General features: G+C 35.1%; 1 protein-coding gene across 15 annotated transcripts in view; it reads left to right on the top strand.

Moving 5' to 3' along the window:
* The window catches only part of ADGRL3 (adhesion G protein-coupled receptor L3), an 885,081-nt gene that overhangs the window by 712,551 nt on the left and 152,668 nt on the right, over positions 1–19,862 (top strand). For 9 of the 15 annotated variants that reach the window (XM_081506859.1, XM_081506647.1, XM_081506805.1 and 6 more), the window contains 2 exons: positions 11,381–11,566; positions 14,524–14,562. In XM_081506859.1, the coding sequence (XP_081362985.1) occupies positions 11,381–11,566; positions 14,524–14,562 (225 nt within the window). The remainder of the gene's footprint in view (positions 1–11,380; positions 11,567–14,523; positions 14,563–19,862) is intronic. The other 6 variants (XM_081506741.1, XM_081507599.1, XM_081507756.1 and 3 more) reach the window with 1 other exon arrangement.

The following is a 19,862-nucleotide window of genomic DNA, read 5'->3' as shown; positions in this document are numbered from 1 at the left end:
ATGGGATGAATCCTTATTATAGCAATTTGTGTGGATTTATGCACTCCTAAAATGGAGAGTCCTTCTATAGCACATTAGCTATGCTAAGGAATTTTTGAAAGAGATTTTTCCTGAGAAATATTACAAGTGATGGCCTCACTAAAAGCCTGTCTGTGCCATTTGCTCTTTTCTCTATTTGTTTTTAACCAGGCTTAGCCTCAATAATATACTGTATAATAATCCATAAATATCTACCCAGTAGATCATTTAGCAGATGAGTCGTAACTATCTATTTACCCTAAATCATGGAAGACCAGTGCTTATATTGACTCCAGTTACCCTCTTACATATGCATCTCCGTACTTGTTGCTATTCATAATGACGCTTCTCGAATTTCAGTACCGTTCCTGCCACAGTTTTTATGTTCTTTGATTTTATTACAATGTAGCTCAGACCCCAGGGCAAATAACTCTTACTGGATGTGATCAGATTAAAAGATCAGTAGCATATCTCCTTACATTAGCAACTTTTAAAAATATTCCCTACATACTTAGCCTGGGGGTTAACATTAATTCAGTAATAATTCACCTAGAAAGCTGTGTTTTCATGATAATTCCTGAATATGGTTGGCGTATTTCATTGCAGAAATTACTGGTGACTTTAACTGATAATATTGCTTAATTCTTTCCTTTCCTCTGCAAACCTGCTAATCTTATGACAAAAAACACAATTCCTTGCAAAGACCAGACAGTTGTTGCCCATTTGATTTAGGGATGGAATGTTTTTATTTTATAACAGATATGTTCCATTCTTTTGGAGGGTTTCTGTATAATCCTGTAGCATCTGTAAAAATATATTATGATTATACAATTTAGATGGTTGAAATTTATAATACCTTAGCTAGATTACTTATAAATTTGTAGAATTGTCAAATGTTTAATAGTGGGTTTTTGAGCCCTGCAAATCGACTTATGTGCTTATTGCTAGGTCAGCGCTGGAGCTGGTGTTTAGCTGGGTCTACCTTTATCGAGACGTCATGCTTAGCCACAACACTAGCTACACAGTGAACAGATCATGATGGCCTTTATATCCCACACCCACTTAGCTAGTCTCTCTTCACTTCTCTCCACTCTTTCCCTTGGTGTATCCATTATACCTCCAACTATTTATGCCATTCATTAAACATAATGGTAGTTGAACAAGTTACCGCAAAACTCCAACACATTTAAATACTGATGTTGTAAACCTCTGAGAGAGAATCTGCATGCACTTCCCACAGTGATTTGTCTCTGTTTTCTCTTCCTCCTCCCCAAAGCGTCTTCTGCAGAATTCATCCCTTTCCTCATTTCCTCCCTCAGTACCCAAATCCCAACAGCAAACAGATGGAACCTGTGTAGAGAGTTTGTTTACAGTGGTATTGAGGGAACAAAGGTGAGCTGCAAGGGATTGAGAGGAATCCTGATACTTGGAACCCAGATGGAGCTGTTCCCAACCCAAGGCCTATGGTTGCCAGATCAAAGGAATGATGGAAAATTGGTGACAAGAGTGTCCTTGAGAGGAAAGATGACCTCTAGACAAGAGACGCATCCTAGCCTCAGGCAACTTTTCAGAAAAGATCTAGGAGAATAAATATTCTGATCTCACCCACCCCTACCCCTCTTTAACTGGCCTCACTTGCCCAGCCTCCCCACTAGCCAAACCCAAACAAAAGCCAGAGGGAGAGATGTTGTCTTAATCATATCATGTAAGTCCGTTTCCTAAGACAGAGAAAAGGATGGAGGAGGATGGAAAGTGGTCTTCCACGACTAAGAAATGGAAAGTATCCAGCAGAGTTCAGCTTTTCTTTACTTCTCTCACCCCTCCTCCCTTTCCCATCCTCCTCTTCCTCTCTTCACTGCCTCTCTCTTCCCTCCTTCCTTTCTCTTGCTCCATCCTCTTTCTTCTGCTCTGACCTCCCCACTTTTCTTATGTTTTATGCCATGTTGAAAAACTTAAAGTGAAATAAATATCTGATTTATTCCTCCCCTCCTCCACTCACTGTAGTTCTGAGAATTTTTAAAGTAGAGGAACACTGTTTACCCCCAATAGCAGTATAGATGGAAAAAAAAAAAGGGAGTGATTCTCTTATTTGAACAGTATATTCAGTTTCCCCTACCCGAGTTTGTGGGTACCACTGTAGACTGCAAATATGCATAAATAAATGGATCACCATGCTTACTTTAGTTGGAAAAAGCAAACATTATCATTTTACTTAAGAAATGAGTTGTGTTTTTTCCTCCTGCAGTCAGGCAAGGAGGGAAAAACCAAGCACAGAATCTTGATGGTTTTGTGATTCACAAATGAAGTCAGGCCACTTATATACTGGTGAAATGATAGATGAAATTTTGAGTGATATTATAGAGTAGATTGCATTTCACTAGAGAAAATATAAGCCTTTAAAGTCAGAAGAAATTTGTTACACGCTGGCCATAATACTTTCATAATCATGAGATTTAATAAAAAGCCAAATTTGTGTAGAAAGGAAAAGCAAAATGCAAAAAGGAAAATTTACCTCAGAAGCAACGGGGAAGTGTAGAGACAGAGAAGGAAGGAGAAATTGGTAGGTGAGTGGACAAATGGATGGGCAGGTGGACAGAAAAGTAGATACAAAGATAAACAGATGATTGGATAAAACAATTAGATTGTGAAGCTGAGTACATATGTCTTCAAATTAATGTTTTAAAAACATTTACCTGTTTATGGAAGCCAACAAATTAGTTTAGAGCTCTGCCTTCTCAGATACAGGTGATGAAATATCTGATTTTCTCACCTTTCTCAAAGACTGTTCACTGAAATCATAAAATCTGGCTTTAGTTTGACCTGTAGCTTGGACTCAAGTTTTCAAAAAGGAGTTTATATTTTCTATTTTTGCATGTCTGTAAAGAAGTCATTGCACTTTATAATCCCTCGTGTATTTTTTTCAATCGAAAACTGTGAAATTATAATTGTGAAGATCCTCCATATTAATAATATGTACATGTAAAGTGAGATCTGCTTCCTACTTCATTAACTGGTCCAAGTATTATATGAAAAAGAAACACCTGAATTGTTAGTGGGAAATAGTCTTTCTGTTTCTAGCAAACTAAAGTATCTTTTCTTTTGTCTGCACACAAGTTACTGACAGATTTTGAGATAATGTAAGGTTCTTCCTGCATTTTCTAAAGAAGGATGTGTAGATCTAGAAATGATGTTGCTGTTTTATATTATGTGCGTGCTAAGTTGCTTCAGTCGTGTCCAATTCTGTTCAACCCTATGGACTGTAGCCCCACAGGCTCCTCTCCATGGAGATTCTCCAGGCAAGAATACTGGAGTGGGTTGCCAGGCCCTTCTCCAGGGGATCTTCCCAACCCAGGGATCAACTCACATCTCTTACGTTTCCTGCATTGGCAAGTTCTTTACCACTAGCACAACATGGGAAGTCCCTTTACAGTACAAAATAAGCCAACTGTTTGTTCCAGAACTGTGGTTGAATCTTGTCACCCAGATCTCAATCTCACCATTCTTTTAGCACCCATAGATCTACTATGGAATAAAAGTAAATTGCTTATTAATTTTACCAGAGATTCATGGCATTTCCATATCTTCAAGCTTGATTAGCCTACATTCAATTGTAAGGTAGAGGCATTTTATTGTCTATATATCCACTTGACTCAGATTCATAGAAAAATAGATCTTTCAAAGAAATGGTAGCATTCTACTTAAACACTGTAACTCCTCCATGAATTGTTTTGCCACCTGATTAATGTTTGATGTAATAAATCCCATGAAATATCAAAGCTTATTTCAAATAAAGCTTTTTTCTTGTGGCAAAATTTGAAATGCAAATAGTATCCATCTCTGTCATAATTATTATCCTTAACTACAGCAGCAGGGTTTCCCATCCCCTATTCAAGCCCTAGGTATAATCCCACCATTTCAATACAGGCATTAATTTACTAATCCTCACAAAACTTATAAGATTTCTCAGTATGCATGTACTTATTTCTGATGAATAATTTTTGCAGAATTTATTAAAAGAATTATTAGAGATAGACTTTGTAATGATGTCTTTAAGCTAGAATAAGCGAAATAACTATTTCAGTCCTGCTTCTTTGCACAGAAGACTTGAGGCAGATATAAGATATGTGTATATTTTTGTATGGAAATAAGATAATAGTAACTGTGGTGAGTGAAATAAATAGGACAATCAGAAAAAAGAGTAGCTTCTGGATGCCGCTAGAAAGAATATGTTTAATGCATGCCTGATCTGGATAGGCAACCTTTGAACTGAGCTTGAACCTTAAAGTCATAGTGGCTATCAGTAAGTCAGTTCAGTCACTCAGTTGTGTATGACTCTCTGCAACTCCATGGACTGCAGCACACCAGGCCTCCCTGTCCATCACCAACTCCCAGAGTTTACTCAAACTCATGCCCATTGAGTCAGTGATGCCATCCAGCCATTTCATGCTCTGTCGTCCCGTTCTCCTCCCACCTTCAATCTTTCCCATCATGAGGATCTTTTCAAATGAGTCAGTACTTCGCATCAGGTGGCCAAAGTATTGGAGTTTCAGCTTCAACTTTAGTCCTTCTGATGAACATTCAGGACCGATTTCCTTTAGGATGAACTGGTTGGATCTCATTGCAGTCCAAAGGACTCTCAAGAATCTTTTCCAACACCACAGTTCAAAAGCATCAATTCTTTGGCACTCAACTTTTCTTATAGTCCAACTCTCACATCCATATATGACTACAGGAAAAACCATAGCATTGAATAGATGGACCTTTGTTGGCAAAGTAATGTCTCTGCTTTTCAATATGCTGTCTAGGTTGGTCATAACTTTTCTTCCAAGGAGTAAGTATCTTTTAATTTCATGGCTGCAGTCACCATCTGCAGTGATTTTGGAGCCTCGAAACATAAAGTCGGCCACTGTTTCCACGATTTCTCCATCTATTCGCCATGAAGTGACGGGACTGGATGCCATAATCTTTGTTTTCTGAATGTTGAGCTTTAAGCCAACGTTTTCAATTTCCTCTTTCACTTTCAAGAGGCTCTTTAGTTCTTCTTCACTTTCTGCCATAAGGGTGGTGCCATCTGCATATCTGAGGTTATTGACATTTCTCCCAGCAGTCTTGATTCCAGATTTTGCTTCATCCAGTCCAGCGTTTCTCATGATGTACTCTGCATACAAGTTAAATAAGCAGGGTGACAATATACAGCCTTGACGTATTCCTTTCCCAATATGGAACCAGTCTGTTGTTCCATGTCTACTTCTAGCTGTTGCTTCCTGACCTGCATACAGATTTCTCAAGTGGCAGGTCAGGTGGTCTGGTATTCCCATCTCTTTCAGAATTTTCCACAGTTTACTGTGCTCCACACAGTCAAAGGCTTTGGCATAGTCAATAAAGCAGAAATAGATGTTTTTCTCGAACTCTCTTGCTTTTTCGATGATCCAACAGATTTGGAAATTTGATCTCTGGTTCCTCTGCCTTTTCTAAAGTAGTTTGAACATCTGGAAGTTTACAGTTCACATATTGTTCAAGCTTAGCTTGGAGAATTTTGAGCATTACTTTACTAGTGTGGCATGAGTGCAATTGTGTGGTAGTTTGAGCATTCTTTGGCATCGCCTTTCTTAGGGATTGGAATGAAAACTGACCTTTCCCAGTCTCATGGCCACTGCTGAGTTTTCCAAATTTGCTGGCATATTAAGTGCAACACTTTCATAGCATCATTTTTTAGGATTTGAAATAGCTCAACCGGAATTCCATCACCTCCACTAGCTTTGTTCATAGTGATGCTTCCTAAGGCCCACTTGACTTCACATTCCAGGATGTCTGGCTCTAGGTGAGTGATCACACCATTATGATTATCTGGGCCATGAAGATCTTTTTTGTACAGTTCTTCTGTATATTCTTGCCACCTCTTCTTAATATCTTCTGCTTCTGTTAGGTCCATACCATTTCTGTCCTTTATTGAGCCCAATGTCCCAAACCTCTGTCCATAGTTCATCAGGCACTCTGTCTATCAGATCTAGTCCCTTAAATCTATTTCTCCCTTCCACTGTCTAATCATTAGGGATTTGATTTAGGTCACACCTGAATGGTCTAGTGGTTTTCCCTACTTTCTTCAATTGAAATCTGAATTTGGCAATAAGGAATTCATGCCCTGAACCACAGTCATCTCCCAGTCTTGTTTTTTGCTGACTGTATAGAGCTTCTCCATCTTTGGCTGCAAAGCAAAGTAGCTATGGGAGAATCCAATTGATGGCACAACTGCCATTAACAAGAAGCCTGGAAATGACTCTTGGTGCCTCTCTCTCATTCCCCTCACACATCCAATCAGACAGTAAGCCTGTCTGTACTTGTAAATCTCTCCCAAATCAGGCCACTCGTCCTTTTCCCTGCTGCCCTACCCTAATCCATAACAGCTTTTTCTACTGTGTTAGCTTCATAGTAGGTTCCCTCTCACTCACTCCAGAACCCTCTAATCTATTCCACTGAGTTCTGTTTCAAATATAAGCCTGAGTAGACCACTCCTTTTTAAACTCTTTAATACCTTCACATCGCTCTTAGTACAATTTCCCAAAATCATCATCGTGCCTTCCAAGTGGTACTACTGCTCTGCTACTGCCCGTCTCTCCAGCTGCCTGAACCCCAGTCACAAGTACCCTTCGTGCAGCGCCCTTAAGTCTCCCTGCACCTCTTTCCTAAAAGCTTCTCTCTCTGCCTGGAAGCCCCCATCCTCATCCCAACCTAATTTTCTCTTTTCTATTTCTTCTCAGATTAAACTTCTTTCTCAGAGAAGTATTTCCTAAATTATTCCCTAACTTCAAACACCAGGCTAAACTGCCTTTAGGGCTTCCTTGGTGGTCCAGTGGTTAAGAATCCACCTCGCAGTGCAAGCGACATCTGTTCAATTCCTGGTCCGAGAAGGTCCCACCTGTGTCAGGGCAGTTGAGCCCATGTGCCACAACTAGTGAGCCCACGCGTCACTACTGAAGCCTGAACACCCTAGATCCTGTGCTCCACAAGAGAGGTTACCACAAGGAGAAGCCTGTACACTGCAACCAGAGCAAGTCCGGAAGCAGCAACGAAAACCCAGCACAGCCAAAAATAAACAAATATTAAAAATAAATAAATAAATAAGCTGCCTCTAAATTTGATCCACTGCACTGGGATTCTGGATTGAATTCAAAAAAATTAAAATTAAATAGTAGTACAGTTAATTTATTGATAGCTCTTCCCAGAGCCTATTATGGGAAACCACTTTATTTACCATTTTATCCCGACATTAGTATAGTGTTATTCATAGAAATTCAAATTGTGGTTAAATAACAAATGAACATATAGAATGATAGAACAGTTTTTGAAATTATAAACAGAGACGTTTTATTCTTAAAAACTGTATATATGTATATATATGTATGACTAGGTATATGTATATATATGTACATTTATACATATACACAATTTATGCTATGTTGGTAGCAGATTGAATTCTGAAGGTATAACTTTTTTTAAAAAAATTTCTTTTCCACTTTCAGTACCCTGTCTTCCCAAACCATTGTTATTCTAGACTTCACTTATTTTTATAGCATCGTCTTGGCTCTCTCCCTACCAGTCCCCATCAGAATTTTATCTTACCAGGTCACCCTCAACTTGTCTTTTAACTTTCAACTTATTTGATATTTTCTGTTGCTTTCTTACTTAGTTTCCAAGTCTTTATTACCCCTGTACTATATTCCCATAACACCTCACAGACATTATCTTATAATTGCATTGTTGAATTAATACCATCTGCTTTTATGTACCCCGCATACCAAGCAGTAGAACGTGAGCTTCCTGAATGTGAGCAAAACTACATATAACATTTGACTTTATTTCTTTAGGAAATAACAAGTGTACAAATGATTGTTAAATGAATGAAATAATTTTTAATATTTTTTAAATTTTTAATATTTTTAAATTTTTTAATATTATTACTACAATTTCTTCAATTTTATGAGGAAGAGGGTATCATAATAAATAACTAGCTATATACATTTTTATTTTACTTTAAATACGGTTTTCACATTTTTATTTTAAACATTTTTTAAAACTTATCTATACTTTAGTTTTTTTGTTTTTTTTTTCCGTTGCAGCTTTCTTGTTGGTGAACTTTTAGTTCCAGATTCTTTTGTGGAATTAATTTGATTTATTCATTATAAATAAACACTTCTTGAATGCTAAAACATAATAACTATTTTTAAGATAAATTACTAATGATTTTTGTATTTGACTCACCGTTTACAACAACACACTGTCACTGACGCATACATTGGCAACATCATTTTCTTTTATGTTGAAAACAGTTATATTTTGACTTGTCATCTATATTTTCAGCTTTTTCATTACTGTATTTAAAAAAAAGTTTAAATTTTTATATTAGGGAATTACATAGGCCTTCTTTTTTATCTTATCATGTCCTACCCCGATATTATAATAATTAATATTGAAAACAACGTTTGTACAGCTACCCAGAACAAGAAAAATAAATTGAATTGCAATATGAAAATACCTATCATTTTTTTTCTATTTGTTAAGTAATTTTTCTTTTTATAATGTTCCCTGATAGCTGTAATGAAAGTCAGTACTTGCATCTTTAGTTTTGAAGATAATGTGTTAAAGAAAGCCTATTACTTACTATAGTAGATCCCAGCCTTTTTCCAAAAGGGCTCATTTAACTGAATCACAAGACTCCAGAGGTCCATATGTCTTGACATTTTCTCATAGAAAAAGTACTATGTGGTAATAAAGACATAGAGGAAAACGATACAATAATAATGATAATAGCAACAATGGTAATAAAACAATTACACAAGAGCACAATGCTTAACAAAGTAAAACAATAGTAATTTCACAAATATGTTCATTTTTATAGCATGGGTGCAACACGGTAACAAATGCAAGACTCTGTGCGTGGTGCACTGATTAAAAGAATATTCCTTTGGAATATTATAGGAACTCCAGCTATCTGGATGCTCATGTGCACAGGGATTTTGTAACATTGCAAAGCAATTGTATCAGGTGTTCAGACTAATTGATGGAATGCTGAATCTGAACACTTTGTGAATACTAGCATTTCACCAATTTAGTTAATGAATACTGAATTTTATAAATCATTAAGTGAGTTAATAGATTTCCAGTAAATAGCTCTAAATTGTATATAATGATTAAATATATGGATTATAATCACATTTATGTCACTTTGTGACCGCTTTCATGATCCATCAGTGGGTTATGAATGCTGCTTTGATCTACATTGACTTTGTTACACATTTATCCTTGAACCTTGTAATGTATTCCATTTGGTCTTACAAGTATCTTAGTATTTCACGCCCTGATGATATTTTACAAATTCAATAAACTTAGTGCAGGTGTTTTTCTCTTTTTTCATTTTAAAGGTTTTTAAAAAGTACCAATTAACCATATAATACTTTAACATATTCTTCTTACAATATATACTCTTGTAAAATTTAAGCATTGAACAAAATGATTCTTCTTTCGATTTCCATCTTTCAATTTTGTCCTATGTGTTTAAACATACATATATATATAAACACACAAAATATCTACATATAATATTTATTTTTCATAGCATGTTTATATGCTATTCAAGTAGTATTCATAGTTCACAAATACCATGCCTATATACATTAGTATATATTTATACTTTTTATACTTGCATTTATTTTAGTCAATATTACATGTTAAAGATTGATGTTAACAATATTGTTCTCTTTATTACAAAGCTGTTGTATAGTATTCCATAATATTTATATATATGTCCAGTTTTGCACAGACATAACCCATTTTGTTTTCTATTATAAGCAAGCTGGAATGAATATCTTTGAACATTTCCCTTTCATAACAGTGGGATTATTTTTTTATGGCTGATAGTGATAAGAAAAATCTCTGTCTTACACAGTCTTCACATTTCAGAGTTTAATAGACACTATAATTTACATAGGAAGTATACAAATATACACATCCATTAGTAGGTTATGATTGTCATATACATTTATACAAATCTTTGCCAACACTTGGTTACTAAACTTTTTTCATATTTGGATTAGGATTTTCTATAAACTTGAGAATGTGATTGTTAACAATTTAGGTATTCCAATTGCTCCAATGTATTCATTTATTTCTTTAACATTTAGTCCTGCTACAAACGTATTAACTATCCCTGCATAAATAGTGGTAACCAGTTTGACTGAGTTTTTTATTGTACCCCTTACAGCTTTCTGAATATCAGTTAGGAAGATAGCCTTACAAAGAAAGGCCCTTTCTGTTTGTGATCCTAAATTCTATATCAGACTGTGTTAAAAACAGAAAAAGAGAAGAAAAGAAAATGTTATAAATAATGACACTTTTGTATAAGTAATAATAGGGCAGACTAAAATTAGGAAAGATATATGCCAAACCATTAACAATCTCTAGAAAATGGGAATGTATAAAGTCAAAAGAAGAGACACTCATTATTTTTGCAATGCATACCTATATATATATATATATATATATATATAGCATAAATGTGTTATAATTGTACTTTAGTTTAATTTTTAAAAAATACAGGACATGATAACTTGGAAAATTACACTTATTTACTTTTTTAAAAAAGTTTTACAGGCCTTCCTTACAAATTAATATATATCCCTATCTTCTTATTACTCAGAGCTGTAAAATTTGTTCAAATAATCATAGCATATAAATTTTATCTCTTTTAACATCTTTGGATTGTTGACAATTTGAACAATTCTTATAGAATATAGCTAAAAAATCAACATGTAGTTTTAGAGAAGGAAAGTGCTAGAAACTAAACAATAGTTTGCTACCAAGTACATGGGGGGTGAAATCTCTTAGTAAGAAGATGAAGACCATTTTAAAAAGCAGAGTTTTTATTTGGAATTACATTTTCGCAGAGTTTAGCAGACAGTGAGTATTTGTTGTGAACTAAGTGTTAAACTAGGCATGATGGAAAATTTGAATTTTTATCTGAGAACACAGTTGTCCACAACACAAACTCATCAATGTTCAATTTAGAAATGCATAGAGAAAAGTCACTGGGCAAACCTTAGACTTAACCCCTCAGATGGGTAAAGTGAGAATCATTTCTAGAAGTTAGAGTCTTCAAGAGGATCTTCCTAAAGGCATGACTTTCAAGTTAGCTATTAAAGGAAATAATGGATTAGCAGGAAAACTCAGGGAATGTGTACCAAATAAAGAGTGAGTTTAATAACTTACTTACCTCAATGATTATAACATATGCAAAAACAATTGTCCAAAGAAGCCAATAAAATTACTTAAGATCTCTTTCCTTTTTGTTCTGTTTTCAAAATTGTAGTTGAAATCTGGAGAGACAGCTGCCAACATTGCTAGAGAACTGGCTGAACAGACAAGAAATCATTTGAATGCTGGAGATATCACTTATTCTGTCCGGGCCATGGATCAGCTGGTAGGCCTCCTAGATGTACAACTCCGGAACTTGACTCCAGGTGGAAAAGATAGTGCTGCACGAAGTTTGAACAAGGTAAGGACCTTAGTTACATACATCTTTAAAGTTGTAGTAAAATCAGTGAGACTTCCCTGATTAATTTCTCTCTTTCCATAAAATCAGATCATTCTAAAGAAAATTGCTAGCTATATTCAATTCACGTCACTGTCTCATTATAATAATGACCTTATTTGACTTTCAATCTAAGGAATAATAAATGACAATCTCTTTGCATATATTTTGAATTATAATTCTGTTTTCTGTAGAATTCTGTTCTGGATGCTAAATTCTGACATGGTTAATATAGATAAATGCCACTTCTTTTGTTTTTCTTTTTTTTTCCTTTCAAGCCTTTATATTAATATGGTTAATAGTAAAACAAATGTCTAATCAATAAAGAGAAATTTAGAAAATAACAACAAGAAAGGATATTAATAATACATTATAGATTTTTAAAAAAATAATTTAACCTAATCCATATTACATTTAAAAACTCATTGGACAAAGTATTTGTTTCAATTTTCCTTTTAATTTTTAAGTAACTTATTTTGCATCACTACCATTGTAACTTAATAGGTTTTAATGTGTTTCAGCAACTTTGAATTGTAAGTAGTAAAAATATTTTTTAAATTTTAAGGAAGTCTATGTGTTTTAATTTATATTTATAAATCTATAATTTATGTTTATATACATTATATACACATATGTAAACATTTTGTATATAACTTATATAGATATAAGCATTGTATTTAACTGTATAAAATATGTTTTATATATATTTATAAGGAGTATCACCTATGTAACAAAATTTCACATTGTGAAAAGATAATAGCACTGCTGCCATAAGATAATATATATTCTCTTAATGGCATTTTTGTAATAAAGATGATCAGTTATTGAAACTGGATTTTAAGGCCTTAAATATCAGGGATAGTCTTAATATCAGAGATACTTCAAACAGCAAGAATTTGGCAGCAACAGACTAATATCCTGTATGGAATTCACTGAAGGAACATTCCCCTTTAGAATGAAAAAATAACTTTACAGAGTGGTCTTTGTTATGTTTATTTCTTTTCTGTCTTATTTGACTAAGAGTCTCATGAGATGGAAGACATTTTTTAAATGATGATTGTTTGACATTAAAGAAAAAAAAAAAGCTAGATATTTTATCTAGCAGTTTTTTCTGCAACTTCATCCTCAGAAAATAGATTCAGTTTTATCAATTAGATAGAATTTATTGCTAAGGGTTTTTTTGGGTTTTTTGGTTATTTTCATGCTGAGTGAAAAGGAGTTAATTTTGTCACTCATATCCATGATAGAATCTCAGCCCAGCCCCTGACAGAATATAATCCACAGCTGTCTATGTAATCTGGGCATGCTGTGATTTTACCAAGGCTTACTGGATGCTGTTAATGAATATCGCTGCCAGCTATTGTTATTATAACGTACTAGAAGTAGTAATTTCTATTAATGCTACATATCCATAACACTACTTGTTATAGAATATTGTGTATCTTTATTTAAAAATGATGTTGATGTCTGGCAATATCAGGTAAAGCTGGCAATTAATGTCACATTCTAACAGGCTACAGCTAATCAGCTTGCCTAGTCTGAATATCAAATAACTACATAATGGGCAAATTTCCATTTGTGAAGCTTTTTAATGCTCTCTTTTGTTTCTTATTTGGCTCTTTTCAGTTGTTTATATAATGTGGTTTGTCATATGTTAATTTGCATGATGGGTAAAGAGATGGGAGGGCAAAGGTTATTCACCTGCTTCCTGGCTTGCTCCCATTTCCTGTGGTTCCCACTGTTCCCTGAAGCAGTTATAACCCAACAGATTTGCAAAGTCAACTCGGTACAAATCAGTCGTGCTCCACATTGAAATTCTGGAGGGTTTAGAGACCTTTTAAACTAAGATGCTAGTCAGTGATCCAATGACAACCCTGGCAATTTACTTGCACTCATTACTCACTTAATTCTTTAGAGGAGTAACTACTCTGTGCTCATTGAAGAATGTATGAATTAAAGTTAGGAGAGTATTAGCCACACAAAAGGTATCAGAGTAACTGCTTCTTAAAAATGGGTAATTTTCTCCTTCAGCAATCAAGGCTACTGAAGGAAAAAAAAATACTAGAAGAGGAGGAAAACTACAATCCAATTTATAAAATTTGCAGTCATTTATTTAAACCAAGCAAATATATGTATTAATTATTCATTTTATCACCAGGAAAAAATATTTGGTACTGAATATGAGTTGCTGTTAATCTTTTGCCCAGAAAAACATCATTCTGTATGCAAACACATAAACACAGTCTTGTTATTCCACAAAAGTTTCTAAAATGTGTTAAATATTTTGGTCAAAACCATTAAAAGAAATTCTTCAAGAAATAAAAACAGAGATAAATCAGAAGATTAATCACATTCTTTTAATCAGAAGTTACTTATCTCTTGGTATCTGTCCCTTAGAATCAACGAGTCAAATGAATATGCATTTCTACTTTCTCAATAAATGGAACTTTTTGTATGTATGAACAAATGGTTTGTGGTACATATTAACTATCTATATTATCTTTAAACCACAGACAATTTACTATCTTTAAAAAATGGGTTTCAAATTCTTGACATAATTTACTTAACTTCACACATCTTCATCTGTGGCCCACAAGTTAATAACTAACCTCATATGAAATGAATCATGTCAAAAAAATAAAGTATATTGATTTTTACTAATTTCTACTAAATTTATTCTAAGATTTCTTTCCATCATTAACAGCTTTATACCATCCAGTTATCACCTGGCTTCTGGAAACGTATTGGTTACTATTTTTCAAGCCAATGCTGACATTTTGCTGCTGCTTAGCTGTCATTCTCTTCTAGAAAGTAGTGCACAACAAAATAAGGTGTTTGTGTAGATGAGTTCTTTTATTTTTCTTCTGTCACTAACTTGTTTTTTCTATTCTGTGTTTAATCTGCTGTCTTAATGGATTCAGCTTCAGAAAAGAGAGCGCTCTTGCAGAGCCTATGTCCAGGTACTTTCTGCGTTTTTATAAATGTGTTAAGTTGTTGAATTGTCTCTGTTGGCAATAGCATGTGTGGGAATCTGATAAAAAGATGATAATGTATTAAACTTGAAGAATTTCAGGGAGGGCATAGAGGGTGGGAATGGAAAGCTATATGAAAGAGCATGTGCTAAAAAGAAATTTGACAGTGACAGTGCTCTATCATACAAGAGGAGCACAGACTAGCAAAGAGGTGCAACTTTGGTGTGAGAATTTTAATCATCATGGAAAGGTGAGTTGGATGTAATATAGAAATCTCCAAATTCTTCAGAGGGGGGTATGAAAACATTTCATTCATATATTGATCTGGTTAATACTTGGGTAACAGGTCATCCAGAAATGACACTCAAGCAAACAAGACAACAGTTCCAGGATCCTTGGAATGTTATGCTTCTGTACCAAATTGGTCAAGACATGCTGTAATGATCTTTTTCTTCCACTCATTATAAGCACATGAATCCCAATGTGAATGTTTCAGTTAACATGTTGTAATTTGTCTCTAAGCAGGATTTAAAAAAAAAAAGTTTCTATGTTTATGACTTCTTGTGGAAAGGAATCCCAGAAGCAAGCTTCATAGTTATTTTTAGAAGAAGGAAAAGAAGGGCAGGGATGTCAGAAGATAGGAGAGAGAAGAGAGGAGAGAGGCGAAGGAAAGAACAAAGGAAGGGAGGCAAGGTCAAATGACAAAATGATTTAGTAATGACTTCACTCTGCTTTATTCAAGGTAAATCAGTCCATGGGTTGCCGGAGTCAGTGCCTCACCATCAGTAGCACACTCTTCCTGAGGGATATTGGGCAAGAGTTAGTTTTATGGAGACAACTCCAAACAGGGATTGCAAAGGATGTTGGGGATTTCCTTATAAGGCTAGCAGATCCCGTTTTCTAGGGTAAAGTGAGCTGGGTTAGAGGATTGAGATTGGCTCCTTGACAGTCATTTCCCATAAATGCAGGTTTAGATTTGTGATATGGGCCAGGCTACTGAGGCAGCTTCCATTCTGTGGGTTCCAATAGACAAATCAACTTTATCAGAAGGAAGAAAAATATGAAACCGTGTAGCTGTAAATTTTACTCCCTATGTGGACATATCAGCGTTTTTAAAGGGGAAGGTCAACTACATTTGTAAAGAGGATGTCCTTAAGACCCAAGTTACTAGTTCTCAGTTTGGTAGTCCAGAAATTAAACTGTATCAGTTTATTCACAATAAGAGCATTTTGTGAGACAGTCATTTAAAAGGAAAATATATATATATATATATATATATATATAACAGAGGTTAGGAAGAAAACCTTTTAATTTGTATTTTTTCTTATAAAATAATGAACCTTTGTATATAAGAAACTTCAAGTTTTTCTAATATTTTGGAAAAGAAATTACTTTGGGAGGTTTTGTATATATACTGCTTAGTGTGTGCAATAGATAGAAAAATTGAAGTACTCTTCAGAATTGAAAGCTGAGAATCATTTTTGAGCAATATTAGGGTTGTTTTTGATTGCAATCTATGTTATCCTTTTAATGGAGCCTTGGAAATAATTAGAATTAGACTTGCAGTATTTAAATCTATGAAATGCATGGTCACTCAAACAAGAATCTCTGATAGAAAATTAATAGCACAGTTTATTCAATGGCTGATTTCCTGTTGTTATAATTGACTGACTATGAATTAATGTTTTAGCTATTGACTAAACATCTGATAAGACCAAATACAAACAGAATATTGGTGAAGTGGAAATGCTCTGCTTGCTAATACATGACATTATTACTATTCCTTTTATTATAGATCATTATTCTGTGAAATTCTAGACTGAATAATACCTAAATCTTCAATCTGTTGGGCTTTTAAAGACATGTTCCCTGTTATTTCTATGTTCAGAGCACATTCTAAGCTACCAATGAAATAGGAATAAAATATACAAGAAAGGTTTTTTGTAATTTGAAAAAAAAAGTTTATTACAAGATACTTAATTTTTTTTTCCTTTCCATGGGCACAAGCAGTGATTCTTTTAGATATGATTTTGACCATCTAAATACATTTAGTATTTAATTATTTAGAAGTACAGTGTCTATTTTATGAATTATCTAGATCCATTCACTACTTCTTGCTTCCCACTTTTTATTTCACACACACACACAGACACACACACAAAATAACAGTGAAATCTAGACTGTCAATAGTCAGCTATGCGGAGAAGGCAATGGCACCCCACTGCAGTACTCTTGCCTGGAAATTCCCATGGATGGAGGAGCCTGGTAGGCTACAGTCCATGGGGTCGCCAAGAGTCGGACATGACTGAGTGACTTCACTTCCACTTTTACCTTTCATGCACTGGAGAAGGAAATGGCAACCCACTCCAGCATTCTTGCCTGGAGAATCTCAGGGAATCTCGGGGGAGCCTGGTGGGCTGCCGTCCATGGGGTCTCACAGAGTCGGACACAACTGAAACAACTTAGCAGCAGCAGCAGCAGCAGTCAGCTATGATAACTGATCTATAAGTGAGCAATTAAAAGTCAGTTGCTTTGATTTTTTAAAATAATATATGAATCTCCTAAAACTCATTATGCTTTTGTCTCAAGAATTTTAATGAAAATAAAAAACTGGGTCCAATATATTTTATTTTTGTTATTCAGTTGTAATTTTAGATTACCCTAAAAGTTTTGTTGACTATTAAAATATAGGTATTCACATATGTCAAATTAAAATATCATTACCATATCCCAGACACAATGCATGTCTTCATTTAGAAGAGGGTTTCAAGTTTTATGCCAGAGAAGACAAGTAAGGCTTGTGTTCCATATGCATATTAAGTAGCTACCATATATATTATTGCCAGGAGAGGCCATAGAGGTGAAGATGAGTAAATTGGAATCTGGAGAGATCAAATGACTGGAACTAGGTCACACAGCTGACACTGATGGCACTAATGCTTCTATCCTGGTGCATCCAGTGCTTATTCAACACCATGCTTAAGAATAACAGTGATGTATTATGAAGAATAAATCATTTATTAGGCATTGTGACTATCACTGTGAAAAGCATTTTGCATAAATTCTTATTTCATATTCTTTTGCAGGAACTATTAAAATTTACTGAAATTCATTTTTTACTGTTTTAAATGCTTTAAAAGCAGGACATTTTATTTGCCTAGTTAACAAATATGTTTTGATTTTTACCAGCAGTTTCCTTTGTCATCCAAATCCCATAGGTGACATGGACTCCCTAGAGACTCGCAGTCAATCTTGCTTGATGGTAATAGAGTCTGCCTGCCGTTGTAGGAGATGTGGGGGATGGGGGTTCAATCCCTGGGTCATAAAGATGCCCTGGAGGAGAAAATGGCAACCTACTCCAGTATTCTTGCTTGGAAAATCCCATGGAGAGAGGAGCCTGGCAGGCTACATCCGTGGGGTCACGAAGGGCTGGACACAACTGAGTGACTGAGGACACGTGCATAGTTATTGATGTGAATCTTTTGAGTCATTCTTTGGAAACCACTATTATTTGCATAGTTAGGCTGAGAATTGATTTTAAAATTATTAAATAGCTGCAAAATTTTTTAAAAAGACACACACCTGGTTTCTTCTCTTCTTCCCATCCTTCCTTCCATTTTTCATTGTTTTAAAAGGCAGATAGTAGTCTATGTTTTAAATCTTACAAAATATTTGAAATAAGCCCTCTTTTTATTAGATTTTACTTACTTTATTTTATTTGGACTTAAAATTTACTTATTTATTTATTTATTTTGTTTCACCTTCATTATCCACTAGAAATCTGTATCCTAGGTACCATCAGTGTAAAAGCAATCTCAGCTTCAACTGTAAAAAAAAAAAAAAAAATCACAGAGTAGTTAACAAAAAAATCAAGAATTACTAGTTGAGCACAGGTGCCCAATAATCTTCTCAGTACTGGGAATACAGCAGTGCCCACAAGAGGTCAAAATCCCTGCGCGCTCTCCTAGGGTGAAATATCTAGTAGTAGAATATAAACAGTAAATATATGGTATGTGAGAAGATAATAAATGTTATGCAGAAAAACAGAGCAATAAATGCATCACTGAGGTGAGGTGACATTTGAGAAAAACTCTGAAGGAGTGAACTGTGAAGTTATGCAGGAAAAAGCATTCTAGCAAAGAAAACAGAAAGTTTCTGAGGTAGAAATATACCTGTGTTGTCTAGGAAGCCAATGCAACTGGAATGGAGTGAAAGAGAGAAGGATGACAGGACATCAAGGGCCCAGATCTGATAGACCTTTGTAAGGACTTCAGCTTTTATTCAGGGACAGATAGGAAACCACTCCAGGTTTCTGAGCAGAGGGAAGACATGGTCTGATATGTTTTAAAATTAGAAAATAGATGATAGCAGGAAAAGTAAGAGCTGAAACAGGGTAACCATTTGGGCAATAACAACTACTTAAAACAGGATATGAGTATGGGATGCTCAAATAATTTTTCTGGTTCAAGATTTTTTTTTTTAAAGTGGAACAAAAAGGATTTACTAAGGGATTGTAAGGTGAAGAGTCTGGAAAAGAGAGGCGTTAGAGTGACCCACAGTGTTTTGCCTGAGCAACTGGACGAATGAAGTTGCCCTTTACTGAAATGGTCTATCTGTGACCAATTAGGGAGGAACATGAAAAGAACTTCACTAAGAAACATTTTAAGTTTCTTATCAGATATGCAGTATTGATGGTAAATATGCAATTAGGTATATGAGCTTAAAATTTAGCTGAACGGTCAGGCTAGAAGTAATCAGTTAGTAATGTTTCAAAAACCAGTCAATCCTAAAGGAAATCAATCCTGAATATTCATTAGAAGGACTGATGCTGAAACTTAAGCTCCAGTACATTGGCCACCTGAGGCGAAGAGCCAACTCATTAGAAAAGACCCTGATTCTGGGAAAGATTGAAGCCAGGGGAAGAAGGGGCATGACAGAGGATGGGATGGTTTGATGGCCTCTCTGATTCAATGGACATGAGTTTAAGCAAGCTACAGGAGATGGTGAAGGACAGGGAAGCCTGGCGTGCTGCAGTCCTTGGGGACGCAGAGTCAGACATGACTGAGTGACTGGAAAAGAGCAACAACAACAACAAAAACAATGTTTCACTTACAGAGGCATTTTCAGTCAATGTACTAGATGAGTCTATCAAGGAAATGAGTATAGAGAGGAGAGAATCTAGGGCTGAGACCCAGAACACTGTTGTATGATGAGGTCTGGGAGAGGAAGGGTAACCAGCAGCAGAGACTAAAGAACACCTTAAGAAGGAGGAGGAGCTGAAGAGTATG

Source organism: Giraffa tippelskirchi, chromosome 1 (assembly GCF_054371585.1).
Source record: "Giraffa tippelskirchi isolate mGirTip1 chromosome 1, T2T-mGirTip1v1.2.pri, whole genome shotgun sequence".
Classification (NCBI taxonomy): domain Eukaryota; kingdom Metazoa; phylum Chordata; class Mammalia; order Artiodactyla; family Giraffidae; genus Giraffa; species Giraffa tippelskirchi.
This window is presented reverse-complemented; position numbering and strand designations above follow the sequence as displayed.